This window comes from Syngnathus acus, chromosome 23, assembly GCF_901709675.1.
Source record: "Syngnathus acus chromosome 23, fSynAcu1.2, whole genome shotgun sequence".
Taxonomy (NCBI): domain Eukaryota; kingdom Metazoa; phylum Chordata; class Actinopteri; order Syngnathiformes; family Syngnathidae; genus Syngnathus; species Syngnathus acus.
The window spans coordinates 2,054,796-2,066,869 of NC_051107.1; the positions used below are offsets into that span (position 1 = coordinate 2,054,796).

The 12,074-nt window shown below is 44.4% G+C and overlaps 1 protein-coding gene across 16 annotated transcripts in view; it reads left to right on the top strand.

Moving 5' to 3' along the window:
* Positions 1 to 530: 530 nt before the first annotated feature.
* The window catches only part of wnk1b (WNK lysine deficient protein kinase 1b), a 35,304-nt gene continuing 23,760 nt past the window's right edge, over positions 531 to 12,074 (top strand). For all 16 annotated transcript variants that reach the window (XM_037242644.1, XM_037242649.1, XM_037242641.1 and 13 more), the window contains exon 1: positions 531 to 1,404. In XM_037242644.1, coding sequence (XP_037098539.1) covers positions 562 to 1,404 — 843 coding nt within the window. In that variant the 5' untranslated portion in view covers positions 531 to 561. The remainder of the gene's footprint in view (positions 1,405 to 12,074) is intronic.

The window sequence follows — 12,074 nt, forward strand, 5'->3', positions numbered from 1 at the left end:
TGTTTGTTGGTATTCTTGTCGGAGGCTGGAAAATTGTTCCAGACTAATCCAAACAATATCTCAATGCTTATTTCTTCTACTTCCAGTGACGAGGACAGAATCGGACAACGCCGGGTCAGCTTAGGCCAGGCTCGGCCTTGCTAATCAGCAATCAAATCCAGAGGCCAAGTCCCCCTGGACCTGGATCTTGGATTCCCAACATCTTTTTCTCTTGAGAACTTCATTTGCCTGTCCATGTCTTGGTGGATCCTCACTGGATGTTGGCAGCAGGATGGATTTGGGTGTTGATCCCACAGGCATCAGCTCCTTGCAGTGCTTGCACCCCCCTTCCTTTAATTGCCCGTTGACCCCCCTGGTCTTCGAAGGAAAGCCCCCCGTCATCTTTCGGGGCTTCCTTGAGCCATCACAAGGGACTTCCAGGTTGTCTTTTTGAACCAGGTCACAACACAGAATGTTATTTGGAGGATGTTCCATTGCTGTTCCTGCTTAGTTGACTTTTTTATTGGAGGTTGAGGGGTTCGAAACCAGAACAAAGTTCCTCCTGTCAAACCGAGGGGAAGAATGTCCGAAAGCAACAACAAAGCGGTGACGTTCGTCGCCCCGGCCCCGCCATCGCCGTCGCTTCAGAACCCCCGCAAGAACGTGAACGGATCGGCCAGTTCGGACACGCATGTGGTGGAGAAGCTGGAGGGGCATCTGGAGGGCCACCCGGGAGTCCAACGGCGGCAGCGGCGGCACACCATGGAGCGAGACTCCAAAACGGCCGAGCACCGGTTCTTCCGTCGGAGTGTCATTTGCGACTCCAACGCGACCGCCTTAGACCTGCCCAGTAAGGGGGCCGCCATCCTCATGTCGCCGACCTTGTTTTCTCCTCAGCCCTCGAGGCCTGGACCCACAGAGATAGATGCCGGGGCGCCTCTCCAGGAACCGTCTCAAGAAGGCGCCACCCCTCAGTCTGCGTTAGCGCTTAGCAGAGGATCTGGAGAGGGTCCGATCCAAAATGTAAACAAGGACAGCGTAGCACATGCTAGTCCTAACAGTAGCGGTATCGAACAGAGTACAGAACGGGTTAAAGACCCCAGCTCGACAGCATCGGATGTCAAGAACAAAACGGGAGACAAACACGACGACGCCACGCAGGAAGTCGCAAAAGACACAAAGGTCAGCAGTCCTTCCGAGGAGAAGGAGCGGGAAACCGAGCTAGCTAAAGCGCGCGCCGAGCAACGGGAGGCCGAGAAGCGAGTGCAGGAGGATATCGAGGAGGCGGAGACCAAAGCGGTCGGGACGTCGCCGGACGGACGCTTCCTGAAATTCGACATCGAGATCGGAAGAGGCTCCTTCAAGACGGTGTACAAGGGACTCGATACGGAGACGACGGTGGAAGTGGCGTGGTGCGAGCTGCAGGTATGACCTCATTCTTATTCCGTCTTTTCTTAGCTTTTAGAAAAGAATTTGTTTTCCACCATCTTGTGAGCGTTTGATGACTGACTGTCAGGCTTATTTAGCGTTAAGAGCAGTGCGAAACAGGACGTGGTGGCACATGAGCCGCCACAGGATGCTCTTGCCGCATTGTTGCCTACTGATGCAACATGGAAGATGTGTCATTGGTTCAAGCGCTGCCAAAGAACGAAACGTTCAACCGCAATTAAAAACACTTTGCAATACGGCGTCAGATGATTTGAAACGGATCAATGTGGAGTCATGCGAAGGAAATGAACTAAAACTTTGTTGTGGTGCTGAAAGTTCACCCAAGATCAGGTGAGACCCCCCCCATCCTCCCATTCATTGTATCATAAGATCCTGCTCGCGGCTCCCGCAGTCCCAGCAGCTAAAATCAGCTTTGCCTGACGCGCCTCCGCCATCGCGCGCCTTGGAAACGCCGCTTTGTTTACCAGGAAACAAACATTGGGTCCCCGGTCGCGCGCCTCATGTGCCGCCGCCGCCGCGCCGGGCAGGTGGTTATCAACTCGATTTAAAGATTCTTCAATTGTATCCTGGATTAGCGGTGCGAAAACGCTCCATTTAAAGATGATCTATGGCGGGTTATGTAAGAGTGCAAGGCCTCCCCCCCTGCGGAGATGCCTGCAGAGGCAAGTCGGTCCCTACAGATTCTCGCTACAATCCGCGATGCGCAGCAACTTTTGACATGTGGCCGGAGTAATGTTACAGACGTGTCGACACACATGTATGTTCACGCAGGGCAACTGGAGATGTGTGGGAGTTCCTTGACTACATTTGGATAAGGGTCGAAACATGTATTTAGATAAGATTGAATAATGCTTTTTATTAATATTTTTTTACCCCAAATCTTTTCATACATACATTATTATTGTCACATTTTAGGGCTAACACTTTTTTCTAATATTTATTCATTTACCTTATATTTATTAATATATCTTTCATTTTGCGTAACTGTTTTTTCCCTCAAATATATTTTCATGGTCTAATATTTTTTGCTTCGTTTTACTATTTTTAATTTTTTTAATTTTACTTTTTTTTTTCTCATTTTCTATTCTGTTCTTCCGTTTCCCTTTTTTCTATTTCTGTCAAATATTTTAGTAATTTATTTTGGAATATTTTTTGATGATTAGGTTGAACAACTGCACCTTGAATTTTTAGCAAATCAATACGGAACGCCATGATAGTATTGATAACCTTTATCGTGTTACTCACTTCAAATCGTGAATGTGCTCAATATGGTGACAGCGTGCTATTCTGGCCGCCGGAGTAATCCATAGATGGCTGGAGATGGAGCGGGATAGTTTGCATAATCCTACGTGAGGAAGATTGCCCAACAGATAGGTGGAGCACTGAAAGACCCCACTATCTTATCTTCATGCAGGATAAAAAAGGGAAGCAGCATTTGTATGCAAAAAAAAAAGGCAAAGGAATTTAGTTGGTAGATAAAAATCAGGCCCGACGAGGGGGCGGGGGGGCGTCTGTGCTAGCGGTGGGCCCAGTGGTGTCACTGGCGATCACACGAAGCATGTCCAGCCTTTTGACGCCGTTCGGAGGGGGTTGAGCTCCAATTTAATAATAAAAAAAAAAAACTGGGTAGAGTAAAGGTTTGTTTGGAGGGAGGGACGTTTGAAGGAGAATGGTAAGGAGGAAGGGTGAAAACAAAGGAAGCAATGGGGGGAGAGAAGAAACTGAAGACCAAAAGGCTGAGTGGGGGGGACCCATGTCTGCATATGTGTGACCTTTAGGCACTCGGAGACCTTGAAAGTTGCCTCAACAGCAACACAAGGCGGATTAGTCCCCCTCCTCCCCTGCCACACACAGAGAGACGACTATTACTTCCACAGTTTGGGGGATACAGAAGGGGGGGGGGGTACGAGTCTCTTTGACTCTGCAATAACGGTCACTCAATCACTGCCGTGAAGTCATCTTTTAGGGAAAAGTTGTTTTTTTGACTCTTTGGAAGGTTCACCGCTTTAGAGCGCCCCATTGTCAGCCTCGAGTGTGCGCACGACACAGCGCGTGTCGGCTTTAGAGCGCCTCGTTGCGTGCAGCTTGAATTTTTTTTTTTTTTTTTGAAGCCTCGCTTCTCACGTCCTTTTCTTAATCACTCAAATTTGGGAGGGTTGTTAAAATTCTCTGTGGTGTGTCACAGAAGACTTATTTTTACTTAACATATTTTTTTTCCTAATAAAACTCGGTTACATCATGAAAGAAGGATCACGTATGAAGGCTGGAAGTAGCTTTTGGCGCTTTGGAGACGTTAGGCAAGATTTAATAATGTCATGTCCTCTATTCACACATAATGGATTCTCTGTTGGGCTCGTACAAGCTAGTATCTGTATCATGTTGATCACTTTTAACCCCCCCCTTTGAAAAATAACTCATAAAATTCCTGCTATTGGCATAAAAAGCAGCCAGTCTGTCTGCAATCTATAACGTCTGGAGAGATGAACTATAGAGCGCATAAAGGAGCGTAAATGTGGCATCGTACATCTCGGTGAAAGATAAATATGAGCGGGCTCCTTGGGGGGGGGTGAAGGTTCAACCCGCCCAGGCTGAAGGTTCGGATTTCCTTGACAAAACAGCAAGAGGGTTTGATTGATTGACGTCGACGTTTTATGACATAAAGCACCTATACACTTGAACTTTAGTTTTTCAAGTGGATTTAAATGTTGGCTCTAAATCATATAGTTTTATTTTAATGATTTGGAATCAGTGCAAAAAAATGTAATTCTGAAATTGTTAAGTATTGAATCGAACTTGATATTTATAGCCCAATTAAAAAGAATAGCTTGACCGGGTGGACAATGGCAGGATGGAAAATGACAGGATGGACATTTAAGGGCAACATTGAGACATTAGCAACGTGATTCAGTTAGCAAATAGATTTTGAATTCCTCCTTTTTATTTTGTCTAATCTATGACTAACTATGACAGCGTGGGGGGGGCGTCTATTTCAGGGATTACGGTAAAAGCGGCGCAATGATGAGTTTTTCAGGTTAACACTCAGCGGGCAGCAATCCCTTAATAGCTCCTTAAACCACATTCCAACAGATTGATCACCTCCGCATAAAACCACCGACGGCAACATGTGTTACTGTGATACCTGCTGGATTTACGAGCGGCGTTCCGCAGCCAACCGCGCCGATATGCGAGACCTCACCAAAAAAGAAAAAAAGAAAAGAATCAGCCAGTTGTTATTCTTGCCTCAAAGAACGAAAGCATTCCTTAAGCATTAATTGGCTGTCCGGATACAACTTTCGGGTCGGAATGATTCGGTCATTTGTTCTCGCACTGGAGATAAGTTTGGGTTTCCGGCGTTTCGCCATCACCTTCTGTGACTTTCTATCGCAACCGGCTGTGAGTAACAAAAGGAAGGCACTGCAGCTGATGCTTCCTCATATGCAAACCAGCTTCTGTGTTCTTCCTGTAGTGCACCGTGGCGAGGTCAGGCCATTCCGCCTTGAAGAATGTGTCGATTCCAGCATTCAAGATAAAAATGTATTTGTGCGCTCGAGTTAGCCAACTTGGCTAATGCGTTTTAGAATGATGATCATTTGAAATGAGGTTGTGTTGCCGAGTTCCCGGATAGGAAACGTGTGCTTATGGTTGACGCGGGCCATGGTGTTTGTGTTTTACGAGGTGAAACCAGGGCAGCGAATGCATCAGGCAGATGTTAGATGGCTTGTACAGTGAAACATGATAACAAGGCTCAAGCTCCCCCCCCCTCCCTCCCTCCCCGCGTAAGCTTTGCTCTTTCCAATCAGATTTGTCATTTAGTTCTGCTCATCTCATTATTTCCCTTTTACTCATCTGCTTGTCGCGCCATTTTAATCCGCCGTGCACCCCCAACGTCTTCCTTTGACAAATCTGAATGGTTAAAAAAAAATCTTCCAACCAGCAAAAATGTAGCTGTAGTTTTCCACGACGCAACAACGAGGCGCTCTAAATCAGCCGCTCTGGCGGATTACATGAAGACATTTTTTTGGGGTGTGGACGATTTCTTCACCGTGTAAAAAGATGGCTGCGTCTGTAATCGAGCTGCGCCAGTCTAAAAATAAACTGCCGAATCGGCGTAAAATGACACGAGTAGGTGCACATCCGAGGCTGCTTGCTTCGAGTGTTTCTATTTTGTCTTTGCCACTTTTGTCCCATTCTTGTGTTTGAGGAATTTGGGTTGTCCCTCCCAGATTCCCCACATTCCTCTGATAAGATGTCATTGAAGAGCTAGTGGGCGGGGTCACATACTATTGTGTCCACCTCATTATTTTGCGGGCATCGGCGCTTGAGGAAATGAATGGAAATCAATTTGGCCTTTGACTCACTAGCGCCCCCCTTAGAGGAACAACACCGTGCATCGCGGTCGACAGCTGCCATTGTTAGCGTCAGCCTTCGCTATTTATAACGGGATAGCAGAGTAAATTACAGGAGTTTATTAGGTGGACCGAAAATAGATCAAATATTGTGTTGCGCATCGGCTCATTGTGTCGCCAGCCTCCACTTTGTTTCTGAGACAGCTTCCTCGCGTCTGTCCTAAAAATAGCATCGCAGCGGTGGAATGGCATCCGCTGAGATGTTACCTAAGCCAATGGGTTAAAGTTAAGCGCACACAATGACACCAACCGATATGTAGCACTTAAAAAAATTGCAAATTTATGAATCTGAGTAAAACCACTCACTCTGTGAAATGGGAAGTTCCCGGGACAGATTAGTAGGAGTCAATCCCTCAGCAAGCGTGACGTAATCGGCAGTGCACGAGGGGGGCGACGCGTGCGCGACGCCCGGTGTCGTTTTTGAACTCGAACGACGGGAGGCGACAGGGTGGAAAGTCCCGTCTGTTTTCTTCAATGCGACAGAACAGCTGCGTGATTTGCAGCCTCGATCGTCACAATCAACCTCATCGGTCGGCTTTTCTTTGGATTTTATGCGCGCCGTGTCCGATAACGGGCCTTACCGCTTTGGCGGTGGATTTATCAGAGAAATTAGCGTTCCTCGATGATAAGACGGGAAGTGGCAACAGAGCTTATCTCGCAATAAACCGGTTCCAATCTCGATTGTAAATATTAGAAAAGGTCATTTATTTCTGCTCAACGCAACCTTTGCGTCATACGTGTAGCTTGACGGCTAATAAGCTAGTTCTGTTGAAACGAATCTTTGACGTCTATTGTCGTCAATGGCAGCGAACGAGTTAAAAGTCCACTTTGTGGAAATTGACCTCTTGTTGTCGACATGTTTTTTCATTCTTAATTCTGGCCTAAAATGTCAATCCAAATAATCCTGCTGCCATTTTGTCTTTTTTTTTTTTTGCTCTTTCAGTACACCTAGCATTATAACAAAACAGCGTTGACCAAAAGGCTCGCTTGTGTTTGTTTACCACTCTTCATCCTTTTTGTGCACGTAGGCACGCGGGCAGCAATCGCCACGTCTGTTCATTCCGTCGCCGGGTGATGAACGGCTCAACCCCGTCGCCCTGTCGTTGACCCGGGGGTGGGGGGGCAAGGCAGCGCCAAATGTGCAGGGACTAAAACAGCGGGAGGAGCGAGTGTGGAAATAAAATAGACATTAAAGTCAGACATGAATCGTGTCTGTGGCTTTTTATGAACATTTGCGTGCTTATTTGAAAGCCTGCTTCCATTCCAACCGCATGAATATTTGATCGGGAATACTTCCCATGCTGAGTTTGCACGTGCAGATTCCAGATAGTAAAATTACACAGTAAAGCACATTGGTTGTGTATTTATTAAAAAAAAAAAAGACATGCGAAATAGAATCTATTTTGGAATTAGTTCACCATTTGCATCTGGTTTAAAAAAACAAATGACATGAGCGAGATGCAACGGAGGTGGAGCTTAGACGAGGAGGCGCACGCTTAATGGCAGCGTGAGGAACTAATGGACTTTAGATCCCCTGTGGTCTGAAGCTTGGCCCATTCAACAACCTGAGCACTTTAGGAACTGTCTAACCCCCCCCTCCTCTTTTTGTGCTCCATTTCCAGATGCTGTCCAACACCCTTGGGGGGGAATGTTGCACAAGACAGCTCACATATTCTTCCATTGTAGTTTTGAATGGCACAGCAATTTCTTTCTTTCTATATAAAAGTCTCTATATACACACTGGCGGCGCTAGGATTTTTTTTCTTAGGGGGGGCCACGGGGCCAAGGATATCATGGATCCGAAAACTTTTTTTTTGTGATTACGTCACTGTACGTTGCATAGAAGAGCGACAATTTACATATCGTGAGCAAAAGTATTGGGTCGTTGTAGCTAGAGGAAGTCCAACTCCTTATTTCGCCCACATATCCAAAATAATTCTTTAGGGAAAGTCTTTGTCGAGTACTTGACATGTAAGCACACGCAAATGTAAAGCAGGTATCATTTTGTAGAAACAACGCTTTTGCAATTTGTGTCATACAACACCGCCATTTTGTAAGCCCGCCCGGCTATTAGCCTGTCAGCACATCACGCAAATACAGAAGATAATTTAATAAACGTCGTCAGTCACAACGGGTCCTCGTGGCGTGATGAAATCTCTCGTAACAAACTGGACCGACTGGAGTCGAAAGCTATGCAATGTATTTATTGTTTTGGATTTTTGGCAGCTGTCTTGTTTTTTATTGGGGGGGGGGGGGATTCTACGAAATAGCTGGCAGAAGTGCGGGGTATTATTAAGGTGGCATGTCTTCAACAAAGAGCGGCGAGCCAACAGCAGCTCAGAACTGCTGACATTTCTTTACAGGATTGAAGCTTAAATGTGAGAAGGGTTTTTTCTTTTTCTCGAAATCCAGCTCGCTCTGCTGTAGAGGGCAATGTCCTTAATTAGCCCAAACATTAGCGGCGTTTCAGCTCACTAGCTTGGATCGGATGAAAGGGATGATTAAAAAGAAAACAAAAGGAGGCCGTGCTTGAGAACTACCATAAATCGCCATGAATGTGAATATTGAACAAGAGCCAAAAGCGGAATTTGGTTTGGGGCCTTAAGTGACTGCTAGCTTTGTGGCTAACGCTAGCATATCTTATGCGCTTATAAAGAAGTTCAGCTAATTTCAATAACAAAAATAAGTCACTTAAAAGAAATTATTTTGCATAAGCCTAACAGCATTTTTACAAATGCAACATTATGGCCCTGTTTGCTAAAGTGATTTTGTTTACTAGCAACCGTATGTGCTAGCAATTGTTAGCAACACTTGATGGGAATTTTTTTTGTCTCTGTTGTTATTCTGCTCGCAGCTCTCTTTGCTCTTCTGAGGTTCATTCTTTTCTTTGTACGTCTAAAAATAGCCATCTCGTGGGCTGAAGGTGTGAGTGTCACATGATTCATATTTTCAGCTTTTGGGTTTGAATTTAGATTTTTGACATATGTGTTTACAAATCAGGTGATCTGGGGACCCTTCTGTAAAATGTAAGTTATTTTGAAATGTCTCATTTTGCGTTCAAATGTTTTGGAGTCCAGTGACTGACAAGGTCATCCAAGGTCAAATCGTAGAGTATGCCGCTCTATTTTGGCACAGCAATTCCTGTGCTACATCATTTTCACGTTTGATATCGCGTAATAAGTCCGAGAAAAAGCACGAGCGATTGTGTGAGTTATTTTGCTCAAACAAAAGAAGGGCTCAAAGTGGAATTCCAAACATAAGTGTTTATACTCACTGATGCTGCCGTGTGTGTGTGTTGGCACGATCCCGCGTGTAGACAGGTGCGCCCCTGATCCTTATTTTCTTCCCTCGCAGGCAATTTTGCACCTGAATAAATCCGACTTAGCTGTCAATAGTCGACGTGCACCATTAGCAACGACTATACACACACATTATTATTATTATTATTCCCTATTTTTACGTCAGGCTGGATGAGGAGATAATAAAGCTGCTCCAGTCTTCCTTCCCTGACATAATCGCCCATTCTTCATTGTAAGGATATTTTAAGCGGCTATTCATACAAAACGCTATTGTTCGCTTCTTCGCCTTCTGTCCTTGCGCAAAAGAGAAACCTGTGGGCCGCTCCCGTGGTTCGAATGCCCACATGGCGCTCGGCTATTGTGCCCGTCTTTGTAAAGCTAGGTGTACTTTGGGATTAATTAGAGCTTGTCTCTTTTGAGGTGACAGTTATTGTAATTATCCACCGAAAGTCTGCTAACTATTAAATCAAAGTCAGGCAGCTGAAAAAGCAAAAAAGTTTCAGGCCTGAATCACTTTTTTATTTTTCAAAGATTCCAAAGCCAATCAAGTTGTAGATTGATAGTGAAGAGGATTTACTCCCTAAAAAAAATACATTTTTGTTACCCCTTAGGATTTTTCCATAACAACCATTTCGCGCAACAAAGGCTCTGTTTGCTTTTCTTTATTTTGAGGTGACGTAAGTTTGACACTGACTCATTGTGACATTGACATCTTTGTCTCTCCGCCGCAGCAACCCGACCCACTCTGTGTGTGTCTCTGTGGGTTATTGCATCACTCCACCGTATAAGTTTTGCTACTCTTAACGCAGGAAGTTGTAACCTCACGAGTTGTGCGATTAATCAAAATTCAATTACAGTTACCATCATTACATTCCACAATTACCAAATTGGCATAATCGAAGAATAAAAATGACTGTTAATATATATTCGTATCCAATGGATAATGTTTGTTGATACAAGTAAGCCATTCTTGAATTTATACAGTAATTTTGCATTGTTATAAAAAAAATGTTTGGTCCATTAAGGATCTTGCATAATTATTGTTTTTCAAATAAATTTGTCTTAATATTTATTTATATTTTATATTTTTACATTATATTATTAAAAAAATTGTTTTGAATAAAAAAATAATCAATCGTTTGACTAATCATGATTTCAATTATCGGCGAAAAAAATCCCGATTCATATTTTCTTTTTCAAATAAATTTGTCTTAATACTTATTTATATTTTATCATATTATATATTTTTTGGTTTTGTACCAAAAAAATAAACAATCATTTGACTAATCGTGATTTCAATTATCGGGAAAAAAAAAAATCACTATTTATATTTATTTTCCATAATCGAGCAGCGCTATGTGGAACATTCGCCCCGCGTGTCATCTGAGCAGGAAAGACGACCCAGGGCATGTTTTGCCCATTTCCTCACCCCGCAATTTAACATCCGTCCGTCGCCTTCGCGTGGTTTTCAACACCATTTGCTGCAACCGCCCTAACGTCATAGCGTTTGCTCAAAGAGCCATTCATCCGGATCACGTTAACCTATAATCAGCCCGTAGAGTCATCAAAAAGAGAGTGACTTCACTTTGCAGCGCTCGGCCGTATCAGTAGCCCGTATCTGTTTAACGTCTCGGCTTTCGCCTGAATCGGTTCCTCTCCTTGCTAATCAGTCGCCGCAACCCCCCGCCCTCCCTCTGCAAGGGAGGAAACGGGCATGCGGATATCAATGAGAGACAAGGTCAAGGTGATATAGTATCGCCGTGGAAAGTAGCTTACGTAATAATGGTTTGTTGTGAACGTTACACAAAAACTGGAAGCCTTGGTGGAGGTCAGCACAGTTCCTCAATTTTATTTTATGACACTTCCCATTCCAATAAAACTCTGTCATCCTCTTCCACTTATCTCCACTCTATCCGTAAACATGGCCGCCGATAATAAACGTGAATAAAAGGTGAGCTCTGCTATTATTATCGTTCGAGCTGATGAAAACGAAACTCGAGACGCGCTAAAGTTCAACTTGGGCGTCAAAAGCGCAGGGCCCACCGTGTTTAACGGCGTGCAAAAGGATCCTCCTGCCAGATTATGTAATGGTTTTATCTGGAACGGTCCGCTCGCTTATTTTCGCCTAACCCTCGTGTTAGATCATCCGTTGCGAGGGATTGAAGTTACACGCCGAGGTGTTCAAGGTCACACAGGATGTCAAATATTTCTTGTTTACGAAGGTCTTGTTGTCGGATCTACTCGAGCGGCCCTGGCATTTCTGGCTCTCGCCGTTTTTGGAAACGCCGACGGAAGACGAGCGCTGAATGGATCATGTGCAGCCGCGCGGCTCGCTGCTTTATGACGTGCGAACACGGCGGCCGGGCCATCTCGCGCTATACTTAGACGGCAAACTTTTTCCACCCTGTGGGCTACAAAGGTCCATCAAGGCAAGCTTGGGGGAGTTTAGTGTGGGAAAAAAATGTCCGCTGTTGCACAAATTATTATTATGTTCAGTTATAAATTGAGTTTGAATTATAAAGATTTACTCACATTTGGCTTTATTTGGCTTTAACGGGTCCGGTGAGTGACATGGGTGTCGGTACCTTTTTGGTGATCCGATTATTTGGGAAATTCAATTAATCGTTTCAGCACTATAGTGTAAATTGGTTCGATTGAATAGCGTGTTAAATGACAGATTAAAAATGATCACTAAATTCAATCCTATTTCTAGACATGGCGACTTAACTACCCGTTTCCTTTAGATGATTTAATTGGATGGCTGCTTCCTGCATGTGGAACAAAGGAGCTCCTTGTTGGTTGCTAATTTTATTTGATTTTTTTTTAAAAGCCCAGAATTAGCACTTTGTTTGGATACTTAAACAGTTTGCCAGTTAAGGATTATTGCTCCTTGGATTGGGATAATGCTGCACCTAATGCCAACAATTTCAGGATTACAACA